Below are 17,176 nucleotides of genomic sequence, written 5' to 3'. Positions count from 1 at the left end.
AGAATTTTGATGAAAAATTGAAGTTGGGTGTGCTGGTTTTGAGCATGCACCGGGCGTGCATTTATGGTGTCGAGCGGGCCTTTGATAGAGAATCAAATCTCTTGTTTGCGTCAGGCAAGAATTTGAATTTGAGCCTCTAGTTGAAGGGTATCGGGTGTGAGATGAGGTGTGTGGAGCGCAAGATGAGGTGCGCTAGGCACGATATTAATGAAGTAGAAGGGTGAGTCTCTACCGAGGTCACAAGGAGCGTAGAGATGAATGCATTGGGCGTGACCTTGGCAGAGAGCCACCTTCTATTGGGCGCTAAGTGCGGGAAGTTAGGCCTCTCACTTTGAGGCGTCAGGTGTAGGAGGAGCTGCGTCAGGCCTGTAAGCACCAAGAGACACTCTATGTCTCTAACGTTGGGCGCAGGCTGGGCCGTGTAGGGTGCGTATTACATGATCTAGTTTAGTACTAGTACATGTGTGTGTTGTCTTTTGTTGACTTTTAAATGATGAGCATGAGTTGTATAGTTGTTGGTTGAGGTTGCGTACATGTTGTTTAATGTTGATGATGTTATATTGATGTGTTGTATTAAAGTTGATGATGTTATAATGATGTTGAGATGTGTAAGTTGTTAAGTTGCATGAAAGTTGACTATAGTTGCTAAAGTTGTTTATTGAAGTTGTAATATGATACCTGTTGGGCCCGATAGTCCACCTATTAGTCCACCATAGTATGATATTGTCCGCTTTGGGCTAGGCCCGCACGGTTTTGTTTTTGGGCTCCTTCCCAAAAGGCCTCATACTATATGGAATGGTGGACACCCTTATAAATTAGCCAATGTTCCTTCATTTTACAGATGTGGGACTTGGGATGAATCCCAACAAACCTCCCCTCAGACCAAGGACCACATGTCTCGTGACCTCCTCCCCTCAAGCGATAATCCGTCACCATCTTGTACCGTCGTTAACTCTACGAGACACGCCGCCTGAACAATCAGGAAGACTTTCGACACAAGGCACCAAGTTCGGATCTCCATCGCGAGACACAACACTGAGGGTCTTCCCGCATCAGCACAACACTGAGGGTCTTCCCGCATCAAACCCAGCCGAACCGTTGGCTCTGATACCACTTGTTGGGCCCGATAGTCCACCTGTTGGTCCACCATAGTATGATATTGTCCGCTTTGGGCTAGGCCCGCACGGTTTTGTTTTTGGGCTCCTTCCCAAAAGGCCTCATACTATATGGAATGGTGGACACCCTTATAAACTAGCCAATGTTCCTTCATTTTACAGATGTGGGACTTGGGATGAATCCCAACAATACCTATTGTTGTAAAGTTGAATAATATGTCTATTGTTGTAAAGTTATAAAGTAGGGGACATGTGGTGAAGACATATGTCCTATGTTGAGATACATAGTACTAAGGTGATAAGTTGAAAGTTGTTTTTAAAGTTGAATCTCTTAGTATTGTGTGGAGGCAACATGTGGAAGTAGCCGATCCATGTTATGGTTGAATGACCAAATGAGTAAGGTATCTAGTTAGAGATGTAATCTTTAACTAGGTATTGGAGGGTGCGTGGTACTTAGAGGGTAGTGGGTGGGCTAATTCCACTTGTGGATTGGTGATGCAAGCCAAGGTCGTGGTAGACTCATATCCAAACCCTTCTGCCCTGACAACAATACTGGACCTTCGAGTCTAAGTGGCACACCTAAGCAATCAACTATTATTATCTATACCTAGTTCTCTTCATAGTTCCTAACATTGTCCTATACTTGACCTGACTGAGACAGGTCTAAAGCTGGATTTGGTAGGGTTTATGCCACCTAGACTGCTCAACCTCAATTGTTGAAGATCTCCTAGTTGTATATGTGTGATGATGCATTAATTGTTGATGTATTTGTTGCATTTCAAGTTGAAGTCGAAAGTTGACATGTTGTACTCTATTGTTGCTTATTTTATGATGATTGTTGTTATGAGCTTACCTTGGTTGTTTTCCTTGTGATGGAAACTACTATAACCATACTTTGTATGCGAGTAGACTAAGAGTAGGTACTGTGAGATGATGACATATATTCTTTTTGGTTGAGACTCAACACAGGAGAATTGATATTTTATGTTGTTGTATTGATGTAGTGGCTTCTAGATATCATGTATATTATATTATGTCACATTTTTAGTTGTATATATATGTAGATATGAGATTTTAGCCATCCATTCTCATGTTGTATATAATTGTTTAATTGTGAGAGTTTTATTTTTATGCATTATGTATTGTAAGGGGAATGTATTTGTATATTTTTCCCTAACGCTATAGATTGTGTGAGATTTGGCGCGTCGTTACAACTGTCGCACAAGATATAAGTTTGTGTTTAATATATGCAAATTGTTTTGATTTCAATTCTTGCTAGCTATTTGGTTTCAAGATTCTTAAGTATTATAATTGTACAATTTTGACCCCTTAATTTTTAATTTGAACAATTTTAGTTTTTAAAATACAATAATTGTGTACTTTTAATATCTCATATGTTACAATTGTATAAAATTTTACCTATTTAAGTTACATATATCAATAATTTTAGTAATAATAAATACATCATTTAATACATGAATGAAAATTATAATATATATATATATATATATATATATATATATATTTAAGAGACTAATCGTATAATTTGAGAGGCCAAAATTATTTAATTGAAAATTAAAAATCACATAATAATATTCGATTAGAATCTTAGGATTAGGAATAAAAACTGAAATCTTGTAATATTAGAACTATAAAAAAATTATTAATTCAACATAATACTGCGAGAAGATTTAAAACTATTCATTTCAAACATTAATATGAATTAGAAAGTGATCAAAGGATGCTTCTGAAGTTCTGATTCCTTTACTTAAGGAACAGATTGATGGAGTTTCCTACTCCTTAAAGGATGATTCAAAAAGAAAAAAAAAATAAATGTGAATTAACTTACATATAAAGTTGTTATAGTTTGATTAATGATATCAAGTTTAAATATTAGAAAAAAAAAGTTTTTGTTGTCCAAAATAATATTTCCAGACAATTACACGTGTCTGTTTAAAAAACAAAGAAGATCTAAAGCGTGATATCATAATAAGCACTATTTGTCGGCCAAAATTTGAAAAGATTTGGATAGCTTTAACAGGTTGTTTTCCAGATTATTTTTTGTTGGAAATAATGCTTTGTTCTATGGTGTTACTTTCACCTTATTTGGATACCTTTTCTGTTGTTGGTTTGGATGAAATAAACAACTAGACAGAAAAGGAAAGTATAACATATAAAGTTGAAGAATAAAAAAAGCATCCTTATTTATAAGTCAAAATATGGGTACTAGTATCGATCTCCAAGACATCTACTATTTTAATATTTTTCTTAAATTTAACTTCAAAATAAAATAATTGAAATTTAAACTACAAAAATAGTGAATTGTGACACGTGTCACTCTCAGGAACGTGCAAATGTTAATGGAAATTTACTATTTTTTTAAAAGAGGATAATGCAAAGTAATCAAAACTTTGATCATAAGGGTTTTTTTTTTGGGTAAATTTGCTCACAAGTTAAACACAACAGCAATTAAAAGTGAAATGAAAGCCCAAAAACAATTAATGCATTGGAACCAGGCTCATGATATATACACCTTCTTTTTTTTATAAGTACACCTCCTTCTTTTAATTTTTTTTTATAAAATATTATAATTTTTTTAAAAAAATTTAATTTTACACTTTCAACTTTCAATTTACTACTTTCTTCTTCTTATTCACACACTTTTTTTTTTCTCTTTTAATTTTCACATGCTACCAAAATAGGTAGGGTGAAGAAAAAATAAGGAAGTCCATATAAAAATTGAAAAAAAGAGGAAATATGTAAAAAAAAGTACTAAATTAAATGTTGTGGATGTAACAAAAAGTTTAAAACAAAAAATTAAAAATATTTTAACATTTTAATTATTTTTTTTAAAAGAAGGTGTACTTAAAAAAAAAAAAGGAAGTGTATATATCATAAACCTTAGAAGCATTATAATAGGAATAGGCCTAGGCATATTGGGTCAATATTATCGGCCTAAGCCCAAATCCATTTCAAAAGACTAAATCCATTTTATAAAACAAAAAGCAAGTCACAATGACTTTGTAGTTTGTATGATGTGCTGGTCTTGATTTTTTGTATTAATTACAAGAAAATTCATATTCTCTCTTATCTTTATTATAATTTAAAAGATAATGATTTTTTTATAAAACACTTTATAATTTTATAAATATTAATTTTTTTTATCATTTATTTCTATTGAATATTATAAAAATATGCAATTTTTATTATCAAATAATAAGAAGAAAATTTAGTAAATAAATATTTTCTCTCACTTATCAAATTCTCATATTGTCATTTATAATATTAATTTTATTGATATTGACATATAAACTTTGATATCAAATGATATCTTCACTTTTTTTTATTTATAAAAATTTAATGATAAATAAAAAAGGTAAAATTAGTATATCATGATTTTATTTTATAAATTTAATAAAACTAATTAACATAAGGGCATTATTATTGAACCCTCAATAAAAGAGGAGTTTTGGTGTTGTAACTGATGTGTATGTACACATCATTATTTAAATTTCATGTCTGTTTTTAAGTTTTTATAACTGAAGCTTCACATTTTTCACTTTTTTTCTGGTATTTCTCTCACGTGCGATTCACTTCCCAGAGTTCAAGCTTCTGTTTTCCAAGTCTCCCTCTATCTTTTATGGGTTCGATGAGCCATTGTTTTATTTTTTATTTTGTTATGTAGTATTTGTGAACTATGGTTGATGTTGCCATGAATGATTGTGCGCGTATAAATCACTTTTTAGTTTCTAATTGTTTGGATTTTGTTTATTTCATCATATCTACACTTGCTTTTGAGAATTTTTGTGATTTTGAGAATGGGGCATTAGGATAAATAAACATACGATCTTTATGCAAGCACCTAATTTTATTTGTTTCCCCATTGTCTAAAATCCCCTTCTTAGATCTCTTTTAGTCTTAATTTTGCAGATTCGATCAATCTCGCATTAGGTTTTTCCGTTTTCTTTTATTTAATTGCAATTTGTTTCCGATTCTATCAATTTGATTTTCCCTATTCGTTCCTTGATTGCATGCGCTATGCTCTTTTTATTTATTTATTTTTTTAATTTCTGGAATATTGCAACGATTTTTTATTACGTGTTTCTTGGATGATTAGGTTGAAAGTTTCTTTCACCTATATTGATGGCCTGTGTAATGGACTTTTAATTTGTAATCCAAATTAATGTTATTGTATACTTTTTATGGTTATGAGTGTGCCTAGGTTTTTGTCTAGTATATTACGTGGAATTAACTTGTCCATACTGATCTATTTTCTTGTTTCTCTTTTGCTACTTGATGATATTGTATGCATTAAACACCTTATAGTTGTGGGTTTTTGACAGGTGATAACTTCTAATAGTTCTCAAACAACGGAGGGTAAACTTTACATTTGATGGATAACTTTGATGATTTGTCAACGGTTAATTTAAGTAATGATGGAGATGTTAAACATTCCGTTTCTTCTAAAAAATCTGATGAAAATGATAGTATGTATCATAATATACAGTGTGATAAAAATGTGAATTCAAATATGAACATAAGAGATGGTAAATTTAAAAAAATTATAGACTTGACGGCTAATGATAAATATGAGCTAGTTTGGAAGTAAAGAGGAAGCATATGACTTTTATGAGAAATATGCAAAATGTCATGGTTTTGTGGTAAGAAAAGATGAAGTGAAACGTAATGTCAATGGAAAAGTGATAATGCGGCAATTTGTATGTAATAAACAAGGTTTGAGAAGCTAAAAGTGTAACGACCCGCCAGGGTCTATACACTTAGTGGAATCGCACTACTGCTAGTGAAACTAAGAGAAATATTAAGCTGGATAACTCATCCATACATGTACAAATAAAAATAAAAATAACTAAGTTTCTGGTTATAAAATAGAACTCTATATATGTACAGTCATCCCAAAAATAATATTCCCTAGTGCCGGTCAAGCACAAACAAAATCGTTACCCAAAATGGTAACTCTAACACGAGGATCCAACTCCCCGTCTCGCAGCGGTCACCTCAACTCCAAGCTAGTCCTGACCTGCTCCCATACCAAGTATGATCATCGCAGTTCCACCACATGGAAACAGAAGGGTAAGCTAGAATTCACAAATCAATCATACAACTATAGAATAATAATCTATACTACACCATCATCCCACTATCAATCATGTTCATAGAGTCACACCATACACTCTATCCAATATTATTCATGTATAGAATACAATTCACCAATCATGAAGTCAAACACCACACTTCATCATATTAATAATCATGCAATAAATGCATCTCATGACAGATATCAATGCATATCAATCATCTAATGCTTCGTCACGCATACACCTAGGAGATCTCCATAACAATAAAGCTGTATAAGTGACATTCCATCCTACCGAAACCACCCCAACCGTTTTCACGCCCAATGCGCCCGCTCGGTCAGAGCTAAACAGGATATATAATCCTCACTCGGGTTTACTCAGATGATGTCACTTACACAATTGGAAGTCCAGATCCACCGTCAGGTATAACACAACTAGGTACGGGCTTACCACGACCTTGGCATGCATAACCAAGTCAATAGTGGAGTTCGCTCACCGACTATCCGCAAGGATCCACGCACCTTCCCGAGTACTTGGTTAAGGGAATAACCCTCGACCTCATACCCCGCTCCAACACTAGCTAAGGACTTAGAGGAGACTCACCCAACCCAGTGGCCTATCTGAGCACCACTCTCCCAAATCCAGTGGCCTCCCTGAGCACCACTCTCATATATCAGTGGCCTATCCAAGCACCACTCTCAAGAGACTCTATGTGAGCTCTTCCAGTTCGAAAATATTTTTCCTCTCCTCAAGTCCTAGGCTAGAATCATGCCATAGGCATCACATGCAATCATGCATCATACATCATAATGGTCTGCCCACCATCATGATCAACAATCATACACATGTCATAAGACATCACATGCAATAATGCATCATACATCATAAATGGTCTACCTACCATTATGATCAATAAACATACTCATATGAACATATACACATGTCATATCATATTCAAACATTCATACGTATCATCACAAAGCATACATATGAATCACACCTCACCATACATCATATATCATACATACATGATCTAAAACTTCAACTTTAAACATGCATAAGCATCAATTCATTCATAAACATATTCACGTCCGGCGTAGCCTGAGCTCGCCCAGCCTGATCCCAACCTGAGAGTCCTAAGACTCATCCACACCCAGCGTGTTCAACTCACGCTCGGTGTCCTTGAAACAGAGACTCCTAAGAGTATCCACGCCTGACGCAACCAAATCACATCTGGCCCAACATCCAACCCGAGAGCCCTAAGCTCTTCCACACCTGGCGCGCTCAACTTGCCCCTAGCCTAATCCCAGTCAGAGAGTTCAGAAACTCTCATCCAAACTAACAAATCCAGCCACATGCAAACACAAAAACACAATGCATAGGCTCCATACAACATAAAAACAAACTCCAAATCTACATGCACCCATCCGATGCATCAATTCCACCTGAAAATCTCATTTTTCCCAAAACCTCGAAAAATGAGCGAATTCTCCGATCCAGCCATGGATCCTCTACTTTCATGCATCAATTGAATTTCTAATCTCACATGCAACTTAAATAACAAACATTCTAGCTTCCCTTACCTGAAGATTGGCTCAAAATAGCCAGCAACTGTGACGAAATAGAATTCCCTTCCAAAGCTTAACCCGAAACTTTAATCCTCCCAAAGCAATCTTTCTAATCTGAATTTCAAGAAAAGTCAGAAGGAGTTAGTGATCTAGAGGAGAAAAGGAGTCAAACAGAGAAATTTGGGAGAGAAAGGAGCTCACTGACCCAGAGACCTTCTCTCTAAAACTTCTCTCTAAAAACTCACATTTTCCTGAAGGCCCCTAACCCCTATTTATAGATCCTTCGGAACGGCCCGTTCTCCTTCCGGAACGGCCCGTTCCCAATCAGTAGTTTGGAACGGTCCGTTCTAGCTACTGAATTTATTTTTTTTACGTTACAAAAAGCACTTTAAAAGGGTAGACAGGAAAAGAGATCACAGACGTATTACACGAGTTGAGTGTCAAGCTAGGCTTCATGTACACTACAACTTAAAGAAATCAATATGGACAACAACGTGTTTTGTAGTGGCCTTTAACCATGAATAAACACCTTCAAGATATGTGCACTTGTTCCTAGCTTACCGTGGATTGATGGATGTAGATAAAGCTCAAGTTGATAGCTTACATTCAAATGGTACCAAAACTTGTCATATAATGGGGTACGTGGTGGCTCAAAAGGGTGGAGATGCTGGTGTTGGTTTTACCAAGAAAGATTTATATAATTATTTAGATAGTCAAATGTGTGGTGAGATTAAAGATGGAGATGTTGTTGCTGCCTTGAGTTATCTTCGTGGGAAGGCTGACAATGATCCCATGTTGTACGCAAAATTTGTAACTAATAGTGATGGTAGATTGAAGCAACTTTTTTGGGCATATGGAAGTTATTTCAGTGGCATTCTTACGTTTGACACGACATATAAGAAAAACAAGTAAAACTATCCTTTGGTAATTTTCTCTAAATGTAATTATCACTCACAAATCGTCATATTTGGTTGTGTTTTGGTGTTAGATGAAACCATTGACACATATAAATGGGTCTTAAAATCATTTTTAGAAGTAATGGGGAACAAACATCCCAAAACAATTGTGATAGATGGGGATGGGCAATGAGGGAGGCTATAAAACATGTTTTTCCAGATACATGTCATCGACTACGTGCTTGGCACTTGCATAAAAATACATGTGAAAATGTTAAGAGTTCTCCTTTCTTGATGGATTTCAAGAAAGCAATGTATTCGAATTTCACTTCGAAGGAATTTGAAGATTTTTGGATGTAGATGGTTGAGAAGCATAGACTTGTGGGGAACAAATGGTTTTCCAAAATGTATGAGAATAGATCATCATGGGCCACTACGTACTTGCGTGATATATTTTTTGGTCGTATACGTACTACTTCTCAATGTAAAGCTATTAATTCAATCATGAAGACATATGTTAGGAAAAAATGCAGCATTTTTGAATTTATACATGATTTTGAACAAGCTTTGAGAGAATATAGAAAGTGAATTAGTGGCTAACTTTAAGTCTCTATATTCATATCTTGTGTTGACGACATCTCTTTATGAGATTGAGAAGGCTGCTGCAAAAATCTACACTACAATTTTTATAGAAGTTAAAGAGAAGATTGTATTGGTTAGTACGTTAATTGTTACTGGGTGAGTAGTAAATGGGGACCAATTGATCTTGAAGTTGACTAAGTATTGTCATCGTAATGTTGAAATGAAAGTTTTTTATGATACTTCAAGGCCAATATTTTATTGTGAATGTAGGCGTTTCGAGTCACGTGGTATTCCTTATTCTCATATTTTTTGCTCCATGAAATAGGAGCATGTGGACCATATTCTAGACAATCTCATTTTGACACGATGGGCTAAAAAGGCTAAGATTGATTTTGTGTCATCATACTCATCCAAGGGAGTAGATTTTGATGTGATGGAGCTTGCTTGGTTTAAGGCATATTATGGTGCTTGTACAAGGTTTTGCAAAATAGCTTCAAAAAAGAAAGGACTATACAATGAGGTAATGAATGAAATATTGAAGCTCATTGATAAGTATGAGAAATTAGAGGATTTTGTTGACACCCCAAACCCATCAGGAAAGCACTTTTGTGATCCCAATGTGGTTAAGACTAAAGGTGCTCCAAAGAAGAGTAAGATTGGTATGAAGAGGTCAAGACATTGTTCAAATTTTACCAGTACAAAACACAATATTAAGACATGTCCAGTGCGTGTTGGTACAAATGATAAGAGTATGAATGATGATAAGTTATCTCAATCAGAATCTTCTAAATCCAACATTGTAGCTGATAGTGTAAGTTTCTTGTTAACAATAATTATAATTTTTTTTAATTGAGTATTTGTTTCATTTGTGTAACAAATGAGATGATCAACTTCTTTGATTTCGTAAGATGCAAAAATAATGACATCAAGTGTAAGTAAGGGTCAGGACCATGTAATTTCAACTAAGCCTAGAAGCCATACTGACAAAGTAGATTAAGTTTTATTAAGTAATAGATTGTTTGTCTATAGAAAGGGAAAGGGAAATCTAGCAGTTGTAGTAACAAGCAAAAGAAAGAAAAAAAGTTGAAACATAATCCCCTGTATGTACATGACTGTGGTAATGTGCATGTTGAGAAATGGTTACGTACATGTCTTAGCAATGATTAATAATTTTATTGAAATTGTATAATCAAACATGTTGTTTGTTCCAGTGGCGGTCACCCTATTATGTCCCAACTACAACCTATGTTAACCCCAATGCAGCATATGGTACCCCCAATGCATCCTATGGTACCCCCAATGTAGCCTATGATACATCCTATGGTACCCCCAATATAGCCTATGGTACATCCTATGGTACCCCAAATGCAATTCCCAACATATGGGTATGTTGCTTCAAGCCAAGGACTATCGAACTTACCTAACATTGTCGGAGTTCCTTTTTATTGTCCTGATACCCATGTTCCTATTTTATCACAAGCATTGCAAGTTGTTAATTTGTTAATGAGATTTTACCTTTGATGACTTTTTCTTTGCTTTTTTTTTGTGTTAATCATTTGTATGTTACACTTCAAAACATATTGTTTCGGTATTATCATGGACTACAAGTTGATAATAATGACACATCTTATTTTGGGTTGCTTCAAGAGGTCATGAAAAATGATGGTCAAACTAGTAAGTTTTATTCATTACTAATGTAGAAGTGTGTTTAAGTAGTAAAGTTGTCATTTCACTCCATAAGTTTTTTGATAATAATGTTAAAATTGTAATTTTTTTTGAGGTGGAAGAGTGTGAGATGAAATTCATAAATATTATATTACTAGCACCAAATTTATACCTTTAATATTCATTTTCCATTTTTGTCATCTACACTGGCAGAGGTCGATGACAAATGATAGCATGAACTATTCTACAAAGCTTTAAATGTTAAATGGCACTGGTAGTGGCTGATGTATTCCTCTCAGGACTTTCCAAAGACACTACATATCAAAATTTTGAGGTAATGTAGAGTTTATAATTTTTTATATATAAGAGGCTAAGGGTGTTGAAAGTCGTAACACAATGCCAATGTTAGTACCAATTTCATTGACAAGTTGAAGGAGTGGGGGTTAGAGAGGATTGAGAGATACTAGAGGAAGAGTGAACGAGACAAAGTAAAATCTATCAGAAGTACTCAAAGCACCAGACCTAGTGAACTTGGAGAAACTTTTAAGCATGTTACCAACAATAATCAATGTAGTCATCCTCTCTGTTCATGGTTATTTTGGACAAGCATATGTCCTTGGCATGCCAAACACAAGTGGCCAGGTAAAATTGTTACCATTAGGAACAAATAATTATACACTAAGGAAACATTATTATGTAAACACCTTCTGCATATCATCTATTATTAGTATTTCTTTCATTTGGTGGTTGGCAACTACTTTCACATATGAATTTCAAATGAAATTTTCCTAACTTGAAATTCCATCGCATTTACAATGAAGTGTTCACTTATATGATGGATAATTATTTTTTTCATCATAATAATGAATAAAGCAAATGGTACAAATTGTTTAGCACCTCAATCATTCTATTCTTCTAATACAATTTTGTCATGGGGTATATGAATCTAGCATATATAGTTAGATAATTGTTTGGCAAGTCATTTACTTAGTGCATGTAAGAAAGTAGTGCCATATCCAAATGTACAAGAACTAAGTTTAGTATAAGGAATTACTTTGGTTGTTTATTATTTTTGATGTCATATTCAAGATCAAGCTCTCTTGTAGTTTGAATGGTTGGTTTTTATTGTATAATAATTTATAAATATGTATTCACCCCTAGCTTACCATGGTCTCCACCATTAGATTTTGTATTTGGAGGGATTGATACCTTTGTCTTACGCATGTGCTTTGAGAGGGCAACAATGTTGCAAATTTTCTTACCTCTAGAGCTTTACATTGGGAACTTAAATTGCGTATTTTAGATTCAATTCTTATGAGAGAAGTTAATTTGCTTATGAAGAATAATATGAGATTGCCTTTAACCCACAATCACCGTTTGTAATTTTTGTTTTCCTTGGACTTTATCCTCCTTTGTTTAAAAAAAAAAAAAGAATGCACAAAAAATGATAGATGTAATACGGTGAGAAATAAAAAAGAACAATAAAAAAAAAGAGAAAGAAGTTATAAGATCAAAAACTTAAATGCATGAATATAACAACTTATAAAATTATGTCAAAATCAACATAGAGTGACATTGTTGATAAATAGTTGTATCTCTTAAATATTTGTTTAGAAGGGTAAAAAAAATACTTTATTTATCAAACAAATATTAGATGTCAAATATACATAGATATTAGCTTTTGGGTTCCATTTTTTTTATACACCAATTGTTGTATAATTAATATTAGTGCTATACAGGGACGGAGCCAGGATTTCAATACTGGGGGGCCGAGAATAAATAATATATAATTTATAATAAATGAAAATTAAAGTATCAAAAGCATATTATCTGACAAAACTAGATAATAATTAACATAATTTAATAAAAATTATTTCTCATATTTACATTTGATAAATATATCGAACATATTGCAAGATCAAGTTATTCAAGTATGTACCTTTATTTCTTAAGTTGTGCCCGTCGTTGTTTCATGAAGTAAAAATCATCAATTATCATATCAGTTGTAAATCTTCGTGCAATCTCCTTCTCAATATAAACAATCATGTAGTCAGTAAGAAAACCATCTTCCATCTTGTTGCGCAAACTTGTTTTTATAATCTTCATAGCTGAAAAAGCACGTTCTGTAGTTGCTGTTGACACGGGCAGAGTAAGAACAAGTCGTATCAATCGATCAATTAAAGGATAAACATTTGATTTGCCAACCTCTACTAGTTTTTGACATAATTCACCAAGAGTTGACAAATTATGAAATTTGGGATCCTTTGGCACATCAAACTCATAATGTTGCAATTCATATTCCATATGAATCATTTCTTGGTCAGAAAAATCTGAAGAGTAAAATTTCTTAGCTAGACTACAAATATCACAAGCATTAAATGATTTGAATGCATCTTTAGGATCCAAAGCTACACTCAACATAAGAAGTTCAGTTGATTGCTCGCTGAATCTACTATTCAATTCTTTCAATTGATAATCTATCGCTGCAGTAAATATATCTACACGATAATGATGCTCAACTGTCACAGAATCCTTTTTAAGCCGAGTTCGAATTATGTCAGAGTAAGTAGCACTCATATCAGGAATTGGTACACCTCGGCTATTGCAAAAAGAGTTAACATTTTCTAAAAGAGAATCCCAACCAAAATCCCTTAACTTTTGAATTAGTGACTTTGTGCTAGAAACCAAACACATAGCATTCACAATGTCTTGATTCTTTTGCTGCAAAACTTGACAAAGCTTGTCTGTGATTCCCATAATTTCTTTCATAACATGTAAAATGAAAACAAATTCAAAAGACATCAATACTCTGAAAGCATAAGTAGCATCACCTCGTTGAGAGCCAGTTCCATTAACCACCAAATCTTCAAGAACTGAAGTAGTTGCATTAAACATGCGTAGAAGGCTACATATTGAATTGAAATGAGAACTCCATCTAGTATCTCCAGGTCTTTGTAGTGTGCCAATTTGATTAGCTCCCCTCCCAGTTTCAATCTCATCATTTGCAACCAAACGTGCAATTTCAGTCTCATAAGCATCATGTAACTCATCATTGCGTTTGCAAGAAGAACACACAACATTAACAATCCTACTCAAGTTTTGAAAAAAAGCATGAACATCACTTGAATCTTTAGATGCAGCAACAAGAGCTAATTGTAACTGATGAGCCAAACAATGTACATAATATGCATAAGGACATTCTTGAAGAATAAGAGCTTGCAAACCATTCCACTCTCCACGCATATTACTAGCTCCATCATATCCTTGGCCTCTAATATTTTCAATGTTGAGATTATGATTAGACAATACTAAACAGATTTCTTGCTTAAGAGTGGATGATGTAGTATCTTTCACATGTACTAAATCCAAGAAGCGCTCTTTAACAAATCCATTCTTATCAACAAATCTAATAACAATAGCCATTTGTTCTCTCTTAGATTCATCTCGAGCTTCATCAATAATCAAACAAAATTTTGCATCACCAATCTCTTCTCGAATTTCATTTTGCACCCTTCTAGCAAAAACATTTAAAATTTCTTTTTGAATAGTAGGTGAAGTGTATTTTGCATTTTGAGGAGCATTCTCCAAGACAACTTGATCTACTTCGTTATTATAAGAAGCTAAGAGTTTAATCATTTCAAGAAAGTTACCTCGATTTGTTGACCACAAACTCTCATCACGTCCTCTAAAAGCACAAGCTTGAAATGTCAACCATTTAACCACATCGATGGATACTTTAAGACGCAACCGATTGCTTAGAATTTGCTGTGAAGTTTGCTTGTTCAACACTTTATCAATGTGGCATGATTGATTCTTGAAATCTTCTAAACATCTAAGAGCAGCATTGTGAACAGAATTAATATTTTTCCCCATGTGAGATAAAAATGCACAATCTTTTCCATTATTCACTTTCTTCCAATTTCTAAATCCTGCCGAAGTGAATGGACTTGGTTTTTTAGAAAATAAAAAACATGGAAAACAATAGGCAGCATCTTTTTCCGGTGAATATTCTAACCAAGAAAACATTCTAAACCAATGAGCTTGAAATCGGCGAGGATGATCTTCAAGACCTGAAAGTGGATACAAATCCATTAAAAATTGATATGGTCCAAACTTCACATACGCCCTACGAATATCATCTTGTTGATTAATAGGATAGTTCCAAATTTGTAAACGTTTTCCAGGATCGCGAATCAAGGTACCACTCTCAATTGTTTCTTGTTCAGTCCTCAAAGCTTTGGGAGGAGGTGGCTGTTGCTCATCAACTTCAGCAACATCATCAACATTTGTATCTAAATTTGAAATTGGTGTATTAGACAGTGTTTCTTCATCATCTCTCTCTTTTCTTTTGAAAAATGATTCAATAGTTGTCTTCCTCATCTTCATTGAACCTAAAAGAATTTAAAACTATAAAAATCATACGAAATAGGCAACAACACTAACACAGTAACACTCTTAACAAATTCTAATTAAATTGAGGGGAAAAGGGTTTTCAGCATAATAGCAAAGGGGAAAATATTAAAACAATTAAAAGAAAACATTCATTAAAATATTAGTAACAAAAAAGAAGTGTTAATTTACCTTTTGAAGAACTAAAATAAAAAGAGAGATTGAAGACGCAAGGAGCCAAGGAGAGATTGAAGAACCAATGATGCGGTGCAGGTGTTGTTATGAAATAAGAATCAATGACGAATTGATGATTATTGATTGACGTGGTGCAAGCTGTGAATTGTGATGCTAACTAGTCAATAGTCACTACCCAATCCTATTCCTATTGCCAGTGTTACTTGAGACTTGAGAAGGCAAGAATTGGAATGATCAAATGAGGCGCTACATTTTTTTAAAAAAAAAAAAATTCCAAAGTGATACCACATAGCAGGTCGTACCAGAAGTCCAAAAGTTGAATAAAAAAATAAATTTGGGTTATTCATTTAATTATACATATGAGTTTATATTAAAAATAGGGGGTGCCATATAGTAATATATATGTATATAAAAAAAAATTAAAATTGTTGGGGGGGCCGTGGCACCCGTAGGTCCCCCCTTGGCTCCGTCCTTGGTGCTATATATCAGTGTTACAAGATAATTTAAACAGGGTGTGCATCTGGTTGCACTTGCAACTTTGCATTTTGAGTTTTGAGATGGTATGTGTATTTATGATTGAGTAATAAATATATATTCCAAGGTACCAGTTATATCATAATGCATCAGAGTAAAATTTCAAGTACAACATTTTATATAATAACAATTTATGAGTTTATTTCTCTTTATCAAGTTATTTATTATATCTTAAACTTTGTTCATTTTTATTGCATAAATAATATCTCAATTTATGTGATAATTTTTTTGAGATTCCTAAAAGAAGGTACTACACAAATCTTCTCAACATGTTTGCATAATTCCTTTTTTTATTGCCAATAAGTAATTGAATGATAATGTGAAAAAACAAATCGATATTAAATTAATTATTTATCTATAAAAACTTTTAAAACGAAGCTTGCACAACTTAAACAAAATTGATGAAGGGCAATACTTGATTTTAGCTATAATTTTTAAACAAAATCCAAAATTTTACCTCGATTGTTAGAACTATTTGTACAAGACAATGAATAACTTAGACAATTATACAAGAATATGAAAGAAAAATATTTAAGAATACCAGATATTGGTATACAGGGGCATATCTAGTTGTAGTTACATGTTTATTTTTTTTTGAATAATTTTGATGTTATAATTATTTTTTTTATTAAAATTAACATTTTATCCTAGTTACTGGCATTTATATTTAGGGTGTATTTAGAAAGAAAAATAAAAGGAGTAGAAGAGAAGTGTAAAAAATTATTGAAAAATAAAGAAAAATTAAAAAGTAAAGTGTTTTTAATATAATTAAAGAAGATGAAAGTGTTAATATTTGAACTTGGGGTCTATCTTGTAAAACTTCTTTAAAATGAGGGAAAGTGTGTGGAATTTATTAATTTTTTTTTGTTGCAAAAATAGGGTTTATATATATATATATATATATATATATATATATATATATATATATATATATAATAATAATAATATTAAAATCCATAAAAAATAAATATAATAATTATAAAAATAAAATTTATTTATTATTTTTAAGTAAAATTATTATAAAAATTAAACTTCCAATAATAATAATAATGAGTTATTTATTATTTATAAATAAAATTATTTATAAAATATAACAACAACAATAATAATAATTTGTACTATGGATAAAGGAGATT

General features: G+C 33.0%; 2 protein-coding genes across 3 annotated transcripts; one reads left to right on the top strand and one right to left on the bottom strand.

Annotated features, from left to right (window-relative positions):
- Positions 1-8,349: 8,349 nt before the first annotated feature.
- LOC145953496 (protein FAR1-RELATED SEQUENCE 5-like) lies at positions 8,350-8,691 on the top strand. Its single transcript, XM_083067465.1, has one exon. The coding sequence runs from the start codon at positions 8,350-8,352 to the stop codon at positions 8,689-8,691; it is 342 nt and encodes a 113-aa protein (XP_082923591.1).
- Positions 8,692-12,656: 3,965 nt separating this feature from the next.
- On the bottom strand, positions 12,657-15,729 carry LOC145949157 (uncharacterized). Of its 2 annotated transcripts, none has more exons than XM_083066846.1 (2): positions 15,504-15,729; positions 12,657-15,313 (listed from the first exon to the last, which is right to left on the bottom strand). In XM_083066846.1, exon 2 carries the CDS (start codon positions 15,306-15,308, stop codon positions 12,864-12,866), a length of 2,445 nt encoding a protein of 814 aa, XP_082922972.1. In that variant the 5' UTR covers positions 15,309-15,313; positions 15,504-15,729; the 3' UTR covers positions 12,657-12,863. The 2 variants fall into 2 exon arrangements, with proteins under 2 accessions (XP_082922972.1, XP_082922973.1); XM_083066847.1 differs by having other exon boundaries at positions 12,658-13,054; positions 13,754-15,728.
- Positions 15,730-17,176: the final 1,447 nt, after the last annotated feature.

The sequence above is a fragment of the Cajanus cajan genome, chromosome 11 (genome assembly GCF_000230855.2).
Source record: "Cajanus cajan strain Asha chromosome 11, NIPB_CcT2T_4, whole genome shotgun sequence".
NCBI classification, from domain to species: domain Eukaryota; kingdom Viridiplantae; phylum Streptophyta; class Magnoliopsida; order Fabales; family Fabaceae; genus Cajanus; species Cajanus cajan.
Note: the sequence above shows the minus strand (reverse complement) of the source record. Positions and strands in the feature narration are given on the sequence as shown.

Coding starts and splice junctions, on each gene's coding strand:
- LOC145949157 (XM_083066846.1), bottom strand. CDS start 15,308: ATGAAGATGAGGAAGACAACTATTGAATCATTTTTCAAAAGAAAAGAG.
- LOC145953496 (XM_083067465.1), top strand. CDS start 8,350: ATGGATGTAGATAAAGCTCAAGTTGATAGCTTACATTCAAATGGTACC.